Genomic DNA, 19,632 nt, shown 5'->3' on the forward strand with positions numbered 1-19,632 from the left:
CTATAACCTAGGTGCAATTTTGCATGCTAAGTCTTAAAATAGGCATGCAATAAAATTAGGAGGTTAGTACACAAAAGGCACTTTAAATAAAAGTGGGGATATAACATTAGAGGGATGGTGGCTGCTGATACACATATAATTGCTTTTGAACATTGGTAGATGGGACTTGATATTCTGCTTTTTCTGTGTGGTTTTACACATTCAAAGTGGTTTATATATTTTTAGATATGTAGTTATTTTATACCTGGGGCAGTGAAGTGTTACACGACTTGCCCAGAGTCACAAGGAGATGCAGTGGAAATTGAACTCACAACCTCACGGTGCTAAGGCAGTTGCTCGAACCACTGGGCCACTTGGCTGTGTGCAAACAGACTGATGCGTAAGCCATTTGCATATTTCCCCCCTACTCTTGTCATATGTTAGATTCGGACCCTTAACACCTTACTGGGTGAGTGGTAATACCATTTTTTTTGTGCTTATCTTCTAGTTCAGTGTCCTTCAACCTTTCTACACCTATGGACCGGTAGAAATAAAAGAATTATTTTGTGGACCTGGTCCGCAGACCGGCGGTTGAAGAACACTGGGCCAAGTCGTGGGCCAGACCATGCCCATCTCCGCCCCAGACCTCGCCCCCATAATAGTACTAATTATAACACAATTTTTTTCCATTCATTTTTCATATATACACACACAATATAATCTTTTTAACACATAATAGCTAACCACAAAATTAAACTACACAAAGCTATATTCCTAAATTTGCCATTGGTGATTATATTTGTATTTGTGCATCAATAAAAAAATTGTTTGATTGTAAACTACACAAAGCACACTGTATGCCTCTCAACATTCATTCCTACCAGAAAACAGATAACCTCTTTGCAAATACGGGACCAAAAACTAAAAGTACTAATATATAGAAACAAAACCATAAGATGCAAGACTCTGCATGCAGTACAACCCCGGAGAAAAAGAAACAAATGCATTTCTTCCTGAACAGTGCAAAACACAGACAGCAGATGCACGTGCCGGCCATGTGGACCGGCAGCAAATTTCTGCGGACCGGCACCGGTCCATGGACCAGTGGTTGAAGAACACTGTTCTAGTTGATGCCGTTTTCACTCTGTCCTAACAGAAATGAGATGTTCTATTGTATGTCTGCTGTTTCTATGCCAACATTCAGCTAAGCATGTTGGCAAATAGAAGCTGTGGGACTGACTGATTTTTGCTTATGCAATAACCATGTTAGTTATCATGTAAAATTGAAGGAAGATAGTGAGATAAATTTGGACAAGTCTCTTGAGGAGGTTTTTCTTGTCAAGGTGTTTTCCTTTGAACTGAGTGGTGTCTTGCTGGGGATTTATTTGCATATTTTAGACCTTGAAATAGGGGATATTCTAATAGAAATTATATTCTAAATGGTCCAAACTTGGATTTTAAGATCTGATTTTGCAAAGTTAATATGCATTCCCTCCCCCTCCCCACTTGGATATTCACAGCAAAAAATATGATTTTACTTGAAATCTAGAGGGTGATGGGATAATTGCGCGCCAGACGCCAGCGTGCCAACAATCCAGCACCTACAATTCGGTGGAAGACAGAAGCGCGCAGGGGAAAAAATAATTTTTAAAGAGCTCCAACTGGGGGTTTGGGGTGGCAACCCCCCACTTTATTGGTTAGTGTTCGTGCTGCCGTTGCGGGGATGGGGAGTGGAGAGTGAAACCCCCCACATTATAGAGAAAACGGAACTTTTCCCCCAAAAAATCACAAAAAGTTCCATTTTCGCTATAAAGGAGGTTTCCAACCCCCCGAACCTCCCTCCAACAGCAGCGCGAACACTAACCAATAAAGTGTATGTATGTGTGGGGGGGTTGCCATCCCAACCCCCCGTCGGAGCTCTTTAAAAATTACTTTTTCCCCCGCGTGCTTCTGTCTTGTGCCGAATTGTCGGCACTGGATTGTCAGCGCGCTGACATCTTGCGCTCCACTGTCTATGAACCCATCTAGAGAGCATATATGTTTAATTTACATTATAGTGTATGTTTATGCTCAATTTAGGGGAGTGTGTGGCACAGTGGCTAGAGCTACAACCTCAGCACCATGAGGTTGTGGGTTCAAATCCCAGGCTGCTCCTTCTGACCCTATGCAAGTCACATAATCCCCAATTTACCACAGATACATTAGGTAGAATGCAAGCCCACCAGGACAGATAGGGAAAAATGCATGAGTAAACCACTTAGACTATATGTGATACATATTCTTTCTGCTCTGTAAGGGGAAATACCAGAGATTTTTACAAGTGAATTTAATGGCTGCAATCTTATCTGTAGGAACTTTGTAGAATGTATTTTCTTGTGTTGTACCTACAAATTCTTTTGGCTATCACTGTGCATTTTGATATGGCTATCACTGTGCATTTTGATATATGTATGAAAACCAATAAAGAAGAATATTAAAATAGGGGAAAGCAATTGAAATGATGTATTGAGAGAATAATCTTGATTTTTGCTCCTGATAGCTTACTTGTAAAACCAGACATAACAAATAGGGAGTGTTCAATAATGGAACTGGTATAGAAATAATATACCTCATGGACTGAACCATAGCATGGAAACTTTTATTTTAGACCCCTTGGTAAAAAGTGGTCTTAGTGAGCCCTTACATGGATTTTTCCTTTTCTTATTTATATTTTTTATTCATTTGCAATATATCACAAACATACACTTGTTACAGAAAACCAGAAATCCATTATTACATAAGAAAAACAGTAATAGAAGCATAGGTAACAAAAAATTCTATCTTAGAATACCATAAAAAGGGGGTTTACCATCTATTCTTATGGAGAAGACTTACAAGAAAATTAAAGAAGTATGCGGACTATGAATAATAAACCCAAATTATCATTATCTCCAACTAAGAAGGTAAACCACTAAAGATCTTGTTAAGGTCAAGAAAGGCTCTCTGCACTACCATGGCAGTCGTAGATAAGATTGTACCCCTTAAAACCACGACACCTAAACAGAAAAACAAGCCATGGTTCTCAGACAGGCTAATTGTTATAAGAACAGAAGCAAGGCAACTAGAAAGGGCCTGGAGGAAGGACCAGAAGCAGGAGCATTTCATCATATTGAGAAGAAAAATAAAACAATGCCAGCTAGCCCTGAACAAGGCCAAAAAGACATACTACGAAAAGCTAGTAAGTCAATCTGAAAACTCTGCTATATGTCTCTTCAGGATTTTTGACTCCTTGACATCAATGCAAGCCATCTCAGGTGACTGAAGCTCACACCAACTGGATGAAATGCAGTTGGCATACTACTTCTAGATCAGTGGTCTCAAACTCAAACCCTTTGCAGGGCCACATTTTGGACTTGTAGGTACTTGGAGGGCCTCAGAAAAAAATAGTTAACGTCTTATTAAAGAAATGACAATTTTGCATGAGGTAAAATTCTATATTTATAAACCTTTCCTTTTGGCTAAGTCGTAATAATAATATTATAATTATAGCTAAAGAGACATGATCAAGAAACGGTTTTATTGTACTTTTGTGATCATGATAAACATACCGAGGGCCTCAAAATAGTACCTGGCGGGCCGCTTGTGGCCCCCGGGCCGCGAGTTTGAGACCACTGTTCTAGATGCTACTCAGAGAGGTTGAGGACAGACTCAATGATAGCTTCTTCAAGAAAATTCTGCACTGCACAGTTGCTCAGAATTCCCCCAGGAGTAGTAACTGTGCTAACTGTTTAGCACGGGAACATCCATTCTCTGCCCCCTAAATATTTTTTAGCATGTAGTTAGCATGCACGCATTGAGCGTATCACCTGGTATGCCATTTGAAGCTGCATTAGGTGTGCATTAGCTCCTAATGCAGCTTAGAAAAAGGAAATCTACTTAGCTAACAGGGAAGAACAGCTCAACAATTTTCATTTTGTTTAGTTTCCCATGTTATTTCTGAAATTTTTCATTTTGTTATTTTTTCTTTATTTCTTGAGCAATGTCATCATGTGTGCACTCTTCTGAAAAAGTACAAATTCTTTCAAACAAATTCACCCTTTTGTTTGAAATAGTGCATCCTTTTGACAAGTAAACATATCCCTATGAATTCCTATGAGTGTCTGAGCTTTTATTGCAGCAGTCTGTGATTTTTTTTTTAAACCCTTATGCAGCTTCATAAAAGGGGGCCTATATTTTTTTTCCTGTGGCTGTGAAACATCTTGTCCATAGGCCACTGTCTTGTGCTGCAATAATCAATCTCTCATCTTGAAGGTTAAGTTCACCTCTGTCTAACCATTTCTGTAACAGGTTGTGATATACTCGTACTTGTGATTTTTGAAGTAACTTTCTGTTTTCTCCTGGAACTGTGCTTTAGCCACTTGGGTTTCCTTGGTTGCTGGTCTCCTTCTGGAGTTCGTAAAGGCTTATAGCTGCAGGAGCCACTTATAGCCAGTACAAAAGGATTTTGGAGGTGTATAGGGGAGTGCACATGTTTAAGTATCAATGCAGTGATTACAGGGGCTTATTGGCATGGGTCCTCCTCTGCATGAGTCCCTAACCCACCCCTAAGACGGATTAAGCCACCTCTGTGCTGGACAACTAGGCTTTCCTATGCCAGGCGACCAGGTGATGATGGTCTGAAGGCTGAATTTTATAGGTGTGATTAATATTTTATGGGGGCATTGGGGGGGGTCGGTGATCACTGGGGTAGTGTGTGGGGGTCTGTTTTATGTGTTTTCAGTGCTTATCTGGTGACTTTAGGTGGGTTTTTGTGGCTTAGACTATGTTTTACATGGTCTAAGTCACAACGTCCAAGTTCCGTCGATTGTGGGCTGTATAACTTTCGGTTATACATGGTGTATGACTAAGTCTAAGCCGGCCCATGTCCCACCCAACTTTCGCTTTCAACACTCCTCCTGAAACACCCCGTTTAGCTTTGGTCATTCAGCGGCACTATGTAGGCCTAGGTCATTTAGAAATACGTCCAAAACCCATTTGTAGTATCGGCACTTGGACGTATTTGGGAAATGTTCGTCCAAGTGCCGATTTAGGCCAGTTTTTGTACGTTTTTCTCTTTCGATTATGAGCCCCATAGGGTGTTGATGATCTAGTAAAGGGGTAGTTAATTATATGTAAATATGTAGATGTGTTTGAGGATTGTTGTTATGCCATGCAGCAGAATTTTTGATGTGCTGTGAGCAAAACTCTCAATGTTTATATTGTGACATTTCCGCCCTACGCGACGGTCATGTCAAAGTGAAACCCCGGTCTCAATCCGGTATTAGAGACCAGAGTCTGCCTAAGAACGATCAGGAAGAAGATCCTGACAACCGTGCTGCCTGTCCTGAGCCTTCTGAGCCGGAGTAATGCCCAGAGTATAAGTTAACTCCACGGCCCAAGAGAAACCTGAGTCACACTAGGAGGTTAAACCAGGTTCCCGGTGGTATTCTGCCCGGCAACCTGGAGGGGAGCCCAAGAGCACGCAAGCTAGACACACACACACTGAGTGCAGGGCGTGGCCAAAAGCCTCTTAAACAGCTCTCCAGAGCATTAAGGGGGAGAGCACACCAGGAACTGGCAGAGAAGGTTCTCCGAGCCAGGCAAAGGCCAGACCCCGCTCCAGAACCTATGGAGTGCGAGGATTCCCTACCTCAAGAGCCAGCCGAGCAGCTGGGTATGGTGGAAAACATGGAACTGGATGACTGGGGCATGCCTGAGACCGATACGGAGGAAGCCATGGATGTAGGCTTGGCAGCTTTCCACTAAGAGTTGCAGGTACGGAGCTGCATAAGAATAATAAGGGAAAAGATTAATGGAAAACTATTTTTGATGTTTTTTTTTTGTGTAAAGACAAGCCCAGAGCAGTGCTGCAGCAGCCTGATTAACTCACTGCACTACAGCTGTGCAGAAGCTCAGAGGAACTGGGGAAGGTTTGCTGGCTTGTGAAGCAGTTTCCCAATTAAGCCACCTAAATCCTGCCACTCATAGAATTGGGGTAGGAACCCCAAAGAACCAAGGGTTGGGTTTCAGAGGGAGCTTATTGAAGCTAGATATTGAAAGGGGATCCAACAATTCTGTGGCCCAGCAGTGGGAAAGACTGTAAGCTAAATTAGTGCTGAAAGAACAGGAGCCTGCAGTGAGGCTGGAGTTTTTCGTTTGCTTTGCATGCTTAAAGTTTACTTTGTGATAGAACCTGTACATACCTGGTGAAGAAACCGGATTGTCTTGAATTGAAAGTCCAGGGTGCAAGCGCAATTCTTAAGGACTTCCTATGGGACTAATTTTGATGGGTTTCTTCAGAGACTGTGTTTCAATACAGGGAGAGCAGTAAAACCGGGACTGTGAATTTACCTGATAGCAACCCTGCTCTGCTTTCACAGAACTGAGTGTAAGACAAAAGTCTTTTATTGGTGTTTTTTTTTTGAACAGGGAAACTTGGACTTTAATGATTCCTTATCTGAATTTTGAGTTTTCTAATGACTATGTGTTAGGCGATAAATTAAACTTGACACATTATTTTTGATTCAACTAGGCTCGCTGTGCTTTATTTGAGCGAAGCCTAGGGTATTGAGGCACCAGTGAGGTCTCCCCCTTTGGGAGCCACGCCAGGGTTGTGCTACCCCCTATCGGTGGTCCTCCTTAATCTTACAGAGGCCCCGGCGGGTGACAATATTAAAGAGGGTTGTTGATATGCAATAGTAGGAAGGGGTTGCTGAGATATTGGAGTGTGGTGTAATGGTTAGAGCTACAGCCTCAGCACCTTGAGGTTGTGGGTTCAAAGCCTGTGCTGCTCCTTGTGACTCTGGGTAAGTCACTTAATCCTCCACTGCCCCAGGTACATTAGATAGATTGTGAGCCCACTGAAACAGATAGAGAAAATGCTTGAAGTACCTGTTTGTAAACCAGCTTGAGTGATTGTATAACTACAAAAAGGCAACTACAAAAAGTCCCAATCCCTTTCCCCTTTCCTCCCCATTTAATGGGGGAAATTGTTGATCTGTTAGGAGAAGGGATTTTATTGCATTGGGGGTTGTTGATGTGCCATGGTAAAAAGCAGTTGTTGATACATTGGGAGATTACTGATGCTCAACAGGGGGATGTTGAAATACCCTTGGGAAGTGTTGATGTGTGGTTCTGATGACATGGTGGATTCTGATCGTGAAGGGGAAGTTTGGAGGGGAAAGAATCCCTCATGTTCTCTAACCCTTTTACTTCAGGCCAATTATAATGAGGTATATTACAAACTATTGTGCACACTCAAAATTTAACATCTGATATGCAGCAGATATAACAGTTTTGACTTTAGCAGGCCCACAGTAAATGGCAGATGGAGCGCACCTATACCATGCTATTTATCACAAATCTGTTAAAAACTTCAATTGTATGTGTTTCCTCATGTACATGCTGGTGGATCACTTAACATACATGATAAAATGCATTATAAACTTTATATCATGGACCCCTTAATTTCTTTAATCCAGCCCTTGGGACACAACAAGCCATTCTGGTTTTGAAGATTATCACAGTGAATATGCATAAGATTTGTATGCACTGTCTCCATTGTATACAAATCTATTCAATGCATATGTATTGTGCTTATCCTGAAGACCTGAGTGGCTTAGTGTGTCATGAGGACTGGATTGAGAACCCCTGTGTTAAAAAAAGTTCCCCCCTCTCTCTATGCTCTACTTATGATCTGAAATCACAACAAGGGCAGCTCAGACAGAAATAGAAGTAAGGCAATGGATTTTCTCATTTTATCTGTAACATTTTGCAAACCTCAGCAGAAGACCCCTGTAATTGCAGGACCTTGGAGAGCTCTGGCAGCTTTCCCCTGATAATCTGTGCGAATTGCCTTGTTACACAGCCAATGACAGCTGCAAACTCTGGTCTGACCACAGAAGGTCAAACTTTCTTTCTCATAATGTATCAGACTGGGAGATTATTGGACACAAAAGAGATCTGAGACACAGAGACAGATGAAAGGCAAGTCTATAAACTGGTGACAAAAATTAGGCGCTAATAGCTTGCCCATTTTATGGTAAACATAATCAATGATGGCAGATAAAGACATCCAGACTGCCCAATCACACTCATTAGCAATTTGTGACTAAACCAACGAGTGTGATATAAAATATTTGGTCATAGACTTTCTTTGGTATTTCTGGATTAGACTGTAATAGTCCACCCGATACTGTCCTTAGACTCCAACAACTGGAGTTGCTGGCGAAGCCAACTCCAGCCTAGCCGAATGCATTGTTTAATTTGTGGACACAGACTGTAAACATCTGCCGAGCCCTGTCCTCACATTCCAATTGCTAGAGTTTCCATCAAAGCCCTTTCCGATCCTAAACCAGATTGCCATATACAGGACACAGACTGTATAAATGTGCCTGGCACCAGACTTGGTTCTTCACAGCCAAAGTCGCAATCTAAATACTACTCAACACATCAAATACAGATGCAACCATTTAAGGTTTTATTAAAAAATACCATTCATTTTCTAATTAGAGATCCTCTGTGTTCATCTCATTCCTTTTAAAATTTCATTACCGTTTCCATCTCCACCACCTCCCTTGGGAGGGCATTCCAGGCATCAACCACCCTCTTCATGAAAAATAATTTTATAACATTACTTTTAAGTCTACCATAGGAACTTGTGTAATGACCTTTTATTGTGCTGGGGTAAAGTTATGGAATTCGCTGGTAGGACAGTTAAGGAAATGTGCTGATAGAGGTACTTTCAGAAAATTCTTAACAACAAAATTGTTCGTAACTACTTTTTTATAGGGTCTGACTCATCTTGATCGAAGATTTATTGCAAATTTAAATCCTGATGTCTATTTGTCTTTTTGTATTGTTTTAAGCATTTTATGTATGTTTGATCTTATGTAAACCGCCTAGGGCTAGATGGTATAGAATTTTTAGAAATAAATAAATACCACCCTGAAACTGCAAACTTTTACCATTTTCCCTTCTTGGGAAAAGATTTGTTTCTATATTAATAGCTTTCATGTATTTAAACATCTGTATTATATCTATCTTCCTTTTATGTCTTGTAGTGTCTTCTTTCTATTGATTTTATTTTATGTTTGGGTGTTTTCTGGATTATGAACCATTGACATACACTTCTCTCTCTGTATTCGCTGTGTTAGGGGATTAACAGACCCGCGAATACAGAAAAACCGCAAATAACTTTTTCCTATGTTATTCGCTGTTTTCTATTAAAAAACCATCGTGAATATGGTGAAACTACGAATAACATGGTGGGAGACCTGGCCTGTTCCTGAAGGAGAGGCAAAACATGGTGAAGAAACTGCTGGGAATCAGCAATTTCTCTATGCAAGCTGATGCAATTTGGGGGGAGGAGCCAGCAAGCTAAAACCCACAAATAATCGAAACCACGATTGCTGAAACTGCAAATATGGAGGGAGAAGTATATTTTGATTGAATGGTGGTATATTAAATTTTATGAAATAAATCCGTCCTTTCCTCTAAGGTATACATGTAGGGGCATTTGGACATTTTATGGAAGATGCACAAAAAATAATAGCAATTATGCCCCCCCCCCCAAAAAAAATCATCCAAATTATATCCCATGTGTTGAAAATGGCTGAGAGAAACATCCATTACTAGTGCATCCAAAGTCCAAAGTTCAGGTTACTGTTCATCATAAAACATCTCCATGCCTTTGGAAATACTCTGCATAAAATGCCTGTTCTATAATTGACTACTACTACTACTATTACTACTATTTATTATTTCTATAGTGCTGAAAGGCGTATGCAGCACTGTACATTCTAATACACAGTAGAATGTCAGGACGTCCCCCATGGTGGCGAGATGACGTCCTGTATGTGTATGTGGAAGAGTAAGGGGTTATCTTTCACTAATGCTACTATTCCACCTCCATACAGCAGGGGCTGCTAGCTCAAGACTGAACGGCCTACATGTTCCAGACTGCACTGGGCTTTACAGCTCAATGCTAAGTCACCTTAACAAGGTAATCCTGATGAGTGAGGGAGCAGACCTCAGCAGAGAGGTATTTATCTGCCACAGAGGAGAATCATTCAGAGAGATCCCAGAGTGAAAAGATCCCAAAGGAGAGAAACCTTCCCTAGCTGTTGCTGCATTCAAGCCCTGGGAAGGACTTAAGTGAGAAAGCTAGCCAAAAATCCATCAGGGAAACGCTAGAGAGGTGAGGTGGTTTAAAGGTGACTGTCCTGTGTTTGGGGTGTGGCAGCTGAGCTGAAGCCAGTTGAGACTGTTGCTGGAGAAAAGGGGTTTCTTTCTCCTAAATGTCTTTTATTTGGACTATTTAACATGTGAAGTAGGAACCAGACTTATGGTGCTTTAAACCTGAGAGAACTGTGGAAATTGAGGTTGCTGGACTGAATATGATATGGCTAACTGCCTAAAGTGTACAAGCTGCTGTACTAGACATGATAAATAAAACTTAAAAGTATATCTTTGCCTTTTCTGAACCTCTGAGGGAATAGGCTCAAGTAGATGTCTCAATAAAACATTTTGTTGCACCTTCTAAAGTGGTTTATGTGTGCTGATTGGGTGAACGTGCAGGCTTCTTGGAAAACCCAACCAGGAATTTCTCACAGTGTAGATATAGCAATGTACATGGAAAAGCACCTCTGTGGGAGTGAGGAGTTAGCGATAGAGGAAGAGGGAGGTGAGAGTAGGAGAGAAAGAAAAGTGAGAGAGAGGTGTGGGAGTGGGAGAGAGTAGGAGGTCATTAAGGAGGGAGCCCAATTACTCCCAAGAGGAAAGTGAGGCACTTGTCCTCTTGTGCCTCAGATACAGGATGCACATAATGAGAAGGCACCACCACCTGCCCCCCCGTGTCACTATGAGGGCATGTAGGAATATATACAACACCCTTTACCAGTGTGTTTGGGGGGTGTTATGGGCGAATTGGGCGGGCTTCAACCTGGACATACTGCAGTCATAATCAAAGCTTTCCTAGAGGGAACAGATGCTGGCAGTTAGACCTGATTTAGTTGCATGATCCTCCCTTACTCCCCCAGTGGTCACCGACTCCCTCCCATGCCCAGAGATGGGGAAAAAAAGCAGCACATTGAGGGCTTGCCATCAACTGATCGCGGCGAGGAATCGCCATCAGCTGAGCCAGATTCGGAGAGTCCTGCTTGCTCAGCTGATGGCAATTCCTCTGCCGTGATCAGACAATCAGACAAGGTAGTTGGGTACATTTTTAATTTTTGAAAATGGCCAAAAAGATAGATGTCCTAAGGACCAAAACTTATACCTAGGTAATTTTCAAAAATAAAAGATAGACGTCTAGCAGACATTTTTTCTCCTGGGTTTGTGGACGTCTTATCCAAAATGTCCAACGTTAGACTTAAACAACCTATGGAAAATGCCCCTACAAGTGCACAGTGACTTTCAGAATACCCTGTAGAACTGCCCTCATAGGCACTTATGCCTATTTACCTAGGTGCACTGTTATGCAATTATTCTGTCAAGGTGCTGTATTTATGAATCTGAATATTGAAGCTATATTCATCAGTGTAATTTATTTACCCCCCTCTTTTATGAACGCATAGTGCAGGTTTTAGTGCCGGCAGCATAAAAGAGGGGGTTAGTGAAATTTATATTTATGTTAATATTAAGGTTTGTTTAAATGTCAAAGCTTTATCAAAAGGGAAGTGATGTAATCATTTTATCTTATACAAATGCATCCTGATGGAGAGACGTTCTCTATTTACATAACTGTACCATTTCTTGTTCCACTAAAATCGATAAATGCTTTTTCCTAAGAGCAGAAAAAAAGAAGAAAACTTGAAAAAAAATTGGCAGAATGGCCATGCATTGAAAGCTTTAGTACAGAAATAAGAACCATAAAATTATGCATCTGGAAAGAAAAAAAAAATCCATTAGCCATTTATCAATTAAGAGGAGAAACACTGCTAACTGCTAAACAAGAAATGAATCTATGAAAAATCATTCCCAATGACTTGACAATTGTCACACTGGGTAATAAAGACACAGGGAAAGCTAACATAATGCTTTAGTGTGTAAGGAGAGATATTAACAGCAGGAAATAATAGGCAATATTTCCTTTGTATAAGCCACTAATGAGATCTGACCTCAGCTAAAATGTCTACAAGAAAAGGCTTAAGAATCTGAAAATGTACTTGTTGGAAGAGAGAGAAGGAAAATATATGATAGAAATGCACAAATATTTAGTAGCTTTTTATAAAGTCAAAAAGAATGCATATGACATTACAAAAATACATTCAAAGATCAAAAGTCATAGGCCCCCTTTTATCAAGCCACATGGGGGGGGGGATGGGGGGTTCACGGCCACTGTGTTAAAAACTCTGATGCTCATAGGAATTCTATGAGCATCGGAGCTCTTATCGCAGTGGCTGGTGATTTAAAAAACTCTATCGTGGCTTGATGAAAGGGAACCACTTGGAATCATAGCTGGGATCTTTCACCTTGAAACTTTGAGCCAGATTCTGTAGATGGCACCATTATCGGCAGCCACCTAAAAAACGGCTGCTAATTGCATGTCAGTCACGCAACAGCGTCCTTTACTGAATCGTGGCTTTTGTCAAAGGTCGGCGTCAGAAATGCAGGCCAGGGTTTTAAAGGCCTACATTTCTGATGCCTACCTTTGATGAAAATTGCATCTAAGGAGGCGCCTTAGAGTGCCTCAGGTTGTTTCTGCGTTAACCACGTCAATTTTCCTCACACATAGCATGCATTCAATTTGCATTCTATTGTGCTGAGAATCACCAGTAAAACAAAAATCACTCCCACCGCAGTATTTTTTTGTACCGTGGTGTTGGAGCTTAGAGAATCTGGCCCTGACACTGAAGACTGCATATTCGCTGAGAGTAAAATAAAGTGTGCTCAAGAAAGAGTACCCTGTTAGCCTACTGGGATTTAGCCTGACCCTGGCCTATGCAGAGCTCAAAAAGACAGATTTTGTTTTGTAGATCCTGGTCACCGGTGCCTGACCTAAAGAACTAGTTGGTGCCCTGAGACTTTGAGGCAAGGGTTACACATATATTCTATAAAGGGCAGACAGGCGGGCACATCCTTTACAGAATAGGTACATATGCTGTAGCAAATGCAATTGGGGTATCCAGTGATCGGTGTGTGCAAGCCTGTGTGCAATATATGCGCTGATGTTGCAAGCAAGGATATACTCGCAAAGTGGCTGCAGATAGTCCAAAATTCTGCAGCCTGAGTAATAGGGGGTTTATCAAAAAGAGATTTACATAGAATTACAGTACATTACATTTGCTTTCCTATCATATGTAAAAGAACAGAATATGTAAAAGAACAGAAGTATCTGAAACTGAATCCAGGCAAAACATTGGTACACATAAGTTTGATTGACAGGTGGGCCAGAGACATATCGCTCACATAGAGTAGACTAGGACTGGGGTTACGAAAAGGAGAAAGAGAGAACAGGACACACATGACCCGGCAGCACTCACAGGGTCACATCCCACCTCACCTGCCTCAAAACAAATACTCAGATGTAGTCACTATATTTGGTGCAATCTGCCAACACATGTCAGGAAGGGGAAGAGCAAGGACCCAGGAGGCGCCATTCAGACAGAGGCGCCATTCAGATATCCACTATCGGCCTGGTCCACTAGCATTCGCTATGCCCACACTTCCCTCCAAACAAATAAACTAAACTAAACTAAACTAAATCTTAGGTTTGTATACCGCGCCATCTCCACATGCGCAGAGCTCGGCACGGTTTACAGAAGTTAAGTGGAAAGGAATTACAAAGAAGGGATAAAGGAGAGGGACTAAGAAGATAGAGAGGGATCGGATGCTAGAGAACGGGAGGTAATTAGATTTTTGAGAAGAGCCAGGTTTTCATGTGTTTGCGGAAGGATTGGAAGGAGCTTGAATTTCTGAGCGGGGGTGAGAGGTTGTTCCAGAGTTCAGTGGTTCTAAAGGGGAGGGATGTTCCAAGTTTTCCTGCGCGGGATATACCTTTTATAGAGGGGAAGGATAGTTTCAGTTTTTGTGAGGGTCTAGTGGGGTGTGGGTTTGAGGAGTTCCAAAAGAGTGGGATAACGGGAGGAAGGACGCCATGTAGGATCTTGAAGGCTAAGCAGGCACATTTATAGAGGACTCTGGAGTATACTGGGAGCCAGTGAAGCTTGGAGAGGAGTGGGGAGACGTGATCGAACTTGCCTTTTGCGAAAATAAGCTTGGCTGCGGCGTTCTGAATTAGCTGAAGTCTATGGAGGTTTTTCTTAGTTAGGCTTATGTAGATGGAGTTACAGTAGTCCAGTCTAGAGAGGATGATAGATTGAACGAGGACGGCGAAGTGAGAATGATGAAAGCAGGATCTCACTCTCCTCAGCATATGAAGGCTAAAGAAGCATTTTTTTACCAAGGAGTTGAGGTGTTCATTGAAGGAGAGGGAGGAGTCTATGACGATGCCTAGGACTTTGCTTGAAAACTCAAGCTGAAGAGTGGGGCCGGATGGTAGTGGGATGGAGGTGGGTAGATGATCTAAAATTGGGCCGAGCCAAAGTAGTTTTGTTTTGGACTCATTCAGTTTCATTTGTACAGATTGGGCCCAGGATTGGAGATTCGTTATACATGTGGATATGTTATCAGCAAGGTTAGAGAGGTTCGAGTCGGTCTCGAGGAGGATGAGGATGTCAGGATAGCCTAGCACTGGTCCACTGCCACACTGAATTAGAACACAAGAGTTGCCATACTGGGACAGACCGAAGGTCCATCAAACCCGCTATCCTGTTCCCAACAGTGGCCAACCCAGGTCACAAATACCTAGCAAGATCCCAAAGAGTAAAATAGATTTTATGCTGCTTATCCTAAGGATAAACAGTAGATTTTTCCTAGTCTATCTTAATAATGGCTTATAGACTTGTAGGAAATTAGCTAAACATTTTTTTTTTTAACCCTGCTAAGCTAACTGCTTTCATCACATTGACAAAAGGGGTGAAGAAGTGGGAATGGGAAAAGGGTCTACAACTTGCAATACAAATATGCAATGAATAGCAAAGCCCTATCGGGGGGGTAGGGGGGGTGGTGGAACTGTCAGCATCATCGAGATAAAAGGAAGGATAGGCAAAGTGGAAGCACACATGCTCACAGGGACAACAAATGTGAGGGGGCCATTCAGCACATGTTCTATGTAGGGCATGCCAGCAGCCCTCTATCTTGCCAAACAACACCCTCTGTCCTCCATTATGCAAGTGATACACAGAGCCCACATAACAGCCCAACAGACTGAAATGTTCTAGGTGCTTGTGGGAGCAATGTAGCAGAACACTTTGCCATGTCAATGTACCATGCCCAAGCTAGCAGAACCATCCTTGTTCAATATAGGCACCAGAGAACCTCCAGAAGATATAAGCTCCTCCCCTAAAGGGATGAATATGTAAAGGGGATGGGACTTGATATATTGCTTTTTCTCTGTGGTTACAATTAGAGAATTGACTCAAAATAGAGCTGTGATATAAATGTGAATAAAGCCAATTTATCACAGAATAACATCAGTTTTCTCCCTAGTGGTTTGTACAATTAGAGAATGACACGGGAACAAATTTGTCCCCATCCCTGTCCCTGTCCCATCCCTTTAAGCTCTGTCCTCATCTTCATCACTTATAATTTTAAGGTGTTTGAGGCTTGTACAGATGAGGACTGAGCTTGCATGGATGGGGCAGGGAGAGGGACAGAACTTGCAGGGACAGGACAGGGATGGAGATAGAGAACAACATGGGGACAAATTTGTCCCCATCCCCGTAGAATCTATGTTGTAGTTAGGCACTTATTTTGTACCTGGGGCAATGAAGGGTTAAGTGACTTGCCCAGAGTCACAAGGAGCTGCAGGGAACTGACCTCGCACCCTCAAGCTGTCGAATCAACTACAGCTCCCCCTCCCAATTCGTGATTTCCCCACTCGTGAATTTGGTTATTCACAATTTTTTTTTTGTGCCGGATATTTTGCCCCCAGAACTTACCTCCCTCCTGTGTCCCCAACCTTACCTGGTGGTCTAGCGGTGAAACGGGGCAGGAGCGATCTTCCTACGCACTTGCCCCGTGCAGAGACGTCATCAAAATGTCTGCCGTGATAATGGGAACTCACGGCAGCCATTTTGATGATGGCTCTGCATGGGGCAGGAGTGTAGGAAGATCGCTCCTGCCCCGCGTCACCACTAGACCACCAGGTAAGGTTGGAGACACAGGAGGGAGGCAGGAGGGAGGCAGGGGTGGGTCTGTGAATACTGAGGGCCTGCTGCACTCTAACCACCAGGCCACTCCCTACAAGGCAGCAGTTTGCAGAACAAGAACCAGGGCTGTCATTTTTGTGATAACCCTGCCTGCTATTTTTCCTTGTGGATTTCTTTACAGCGCTTATGAATTGGTCATAGTTCTCAGAGGAAGGTTTAATGGCTTATGACTGCTCTGTCAAGTTGTTCTGAGAATCTTTGCTAGCCTGCCTTTTTTAGGGTTAAACTTCAGCAAAATTGCACTGCTATAGGCATCACTGTAGATTTGATGAATGCCAGCTGGTTGATGTGAAGTGTCGAATGGAGTCTAGTACAGTTTTATTACTCAGTCACGTGATGGTGTTGCTGGCAGATATATAGGTAAGATCTGGGTTTTATGTCCTTTCTAATAGCTGCTATTGGAAGATTTAGGTAGCTTTGGATTATGAATCAGAGGCTGCTGGTATACATGTCACCAAGTTTCAACTATAATGTTTATCTTTAGTGGCCCTGTTTCATAGGAATGTGCACAGCCAAAAAAAAAAATGTTTTTTTAAAAATTCAATATAAGGTTATGGAATTTTCCTGTGGACTTTTTGAGTATTTTTATATACATTTATGCTTTTTGTGTACATTGAATGTACACAAGAATGTATTTGAATAAGCAAATTGTACTTGCATTACTCATAATGATGTGAAAAAAGTTTTTACACCTTCTGATTTCTCCTATTATTGTGCATATGTCACACTGAATGGTTTCTGATCTTTAAATAAAGTAAAGCTGTGTTATGTATTTACCCAGGTTCACTTTCTTCCATTTTGTTTAAAGATCCGATATATGTACAGTAATAGGTGTGATATATGTACAGTAATAGGGGAAATCAGAGGGGGAGGGGGGGTTTAAGCACTTTTTCATATAGCTGTAAATGTGCACAATTTGCACATACTTTTGACTTTTAGATACCCTTATGAACTAACTCCCAAACTCTGGGCTAGATTCACTTACCTTCTTTCTGTGCCTGATCTGTGGCTGATCCGTGCAGGCCCGACCAATTCACAACACAGAAATATTAAAACGAGGACGATCAGAGGAACGCCCCCCTCCGACTGCATGGATCACTAATTTGCGATCCTGATGCATGCACAGACCATCTGCTTTCCCTGCAGATGGTCTGCGCATGTGTTTTGTGTCTATTTGTCTTGTTTTTTGTTGGGGTTTTTTTTTACTGGCCCTGAGTCTCCTGCTCTGGAAGGGCGATCCCCGGCATTTAAAAGCAGGCAATTTTTGACTCTCCTGCTCTCTGCCACCCTTCCCCGCAGTGCAGCCCCGCTTTACAATCACAGGCTCGCGCTGCGGGGAAGGGCGGCAGAGCGTAGGAGAATCGGGGGAGGCAGAGAGGGCAGGAGAGCCAGGGAGCCAGAGAGAGAAGAGTCGGGGCAGGCAGTACTCCGAGTGGAGCCTCACCAAAGCAGAGCAGTTTTTTACACAAGCGACCAGTCGCTTGTTCTTGATTGGCCAGCCAGTCGATGTGTCAGGAAAAAAGGGTAGTGAATCACGTCCTTTCTGCTTTGCATGCCGATTCCCCTCATTTGCATGCACTGATCGGATCGCAACACAGGTTAGTGAATCGGGTCGGAGGGAAATCGTGTCACGAAAGGCTCACAAACCGATCGGTACACGATCGGTTTGCTTAGTGAATCTAGCCCTCTGTATCTGGCACCTAAAGTTGTATGCAAACATCGGTGCCCATAGCCGACGTACATGCACAACTTAATTGATCAATTGGCTTAATAAGCATCAATAATTGTCAATTAACACCTCATAATTGATGTTAATTGGGACTAATTAAAACTTATGCACAGAACTTAGAAAGTGCGGTCTCCAGAATTGCACACAATGTCCTAAATGAGGTCTCATCAAAGTCTTATACAGGGACATCAATACCTCCTTTTTTCTACTGGCTATACCTCTCCCTATGCACCTTAGCCTCCTTCTAGCTTTCGCCGTCACCTTTTCAACCCATTTGGCCACCTTAAGTTCATCACATACAATCACACCCTAGTCCTGCTCTTCTGTTGTGCACATAAGCTCTTTACCCCCTACACTGTACCGTTCCCTCGGGGTTTTGCAGTCCGAATGCATGACCTTGTATTTCTTAGCATTAAATTTGAATTGCCACATTTCAAATCCTTCTTCAAACTTTGCCAGGTCTTTCTTCATGTTATTCACACCATCCTGGGTGTCTGCTCTAATTGCAGACTTTGGTATCATCCACAAAGAAGCAAATCTTACCCTTTTTTAAAAATCTACTACTTAGTAACTTCATTACATGTTTCCTAGTCCTATTATTTTTGGAAAGAGTAAACAAGTGATTCACATCTACCCGTTCCACATCACTCAGTATGTTATAGACCTCTATGGAAACTCCGCACCATTAAAAAATACTTTGACGAGACCTCATTCCGCCTGCTGGTACAATCCTCCATCCTTAGCATACTAGATTACTGCAATATTATTTACTTGAGCTCCACGAAGAAAACCATTAGAAGACTCAAAATGATCCAGAACACTGCGGTCCGCCTCATATTCGGCCTGAAAAAATGGGAACATGTCACCCCTTACTACCACAAACTTCACTGGCTACCCTTTGAATCCAGAGTCCTATTCAAATTTGCCTGCTTCTGCTATAAAACAGTATTTGGCCTATCCCCAAGCTACTTAAACCCTCACTTCTATCTGAATCACATAAACAAGCACTCCCGCAGAATTCAACTCTTCGCCTTCCCCTCCCTAAAACTATGTCACTACAAAAGATTCCTTGATAAAACTTTTGCCTTCCAGGCTGCCAAACTGAACCCATGGCTAGCCCAAATTGTCCTTGAGGCCCCCACCTACCTTGGGTTTAGAAAATCTCTTAAAACTCACCTATTCCATGGACAAGACACCTAACACCCCTCTCCAATGAACAACAATCTCCTCCTGCCCCCTTCCACCTCTCTTTTCCCAACCTACCCACCCCCTCCCCCCCGAACCTACCCCCCTCTCTTTCTCCTAACTTCATTCTACCTCCTTGCTCCTAATATTGTTCAATTGTTTTCGAACCACTTGTTTATTTATTGCTTGCTTCTAATAGTGTTCAATTGTTTTTAAACCACTTGTAATTTTTTGTTAATCTAATGTAAACCGCCTAGAACTCCTTGGGTATGGCGGTATACAAAAATAAAGTTATTATTATTATTATTATTATTATTATTATCCTATCTTTCCTGAGCCGTCTCTTCTCAATGTTGAACAGTCCCTAGCTGCTTTAGCCTTTCCTCATAGGGAAGTCACCCCCATCCCTTTTATCATTTTTGTCACCCTTCTTTGTACCTTTTCTAA

At 42.2% G+C, this 19,632-nt stretch overlaps 1 protein-coding gene across 1 annotated transcript in view; it reads left to right on the plus strand.

Moving 5' to 3' along the window:
* The first annotated feature begins 5,625 nt into the window (after nucleotides 1–5,625).
* PLCXD3 (phosphatidylinositol specific phospholipase C X domain containing 3) overlaps nucleotides 5,626–19,632 on the plus strand; it is a 189,665-nt gene continuing 175,658 nt past the window's right edge. Inside the window, exons 1-2 of the mRNA XM_033957762.1 lie at nucleotides 5,626–5,739; nucleotides 10,543–10,681. Coding sequence (XP_033813653.1) covers nucleotides 5,626–5,739; nucleotides 10,543–10,681 — 253 coding nt within the window. The remainder of the gene's footprint in view (nucleotides 5,740–10,542; nucleotides 10,682–19,632) is intronic.

Source organism: Geotrypetes seraphini, chromosome 1, assembly GCF_902459505.1.
Source record: "Geotrypetes seraphini chromosome 1, aGeoSer1.1, whole genome shotgun sequence".
Classification (NCBI taxonomy): Eukaryota; Metazoa; Chordata; class Amphibia; order Gymnophiona; family Dermophiidae; genus Geotrypetes; species Geotrypetes seraphini.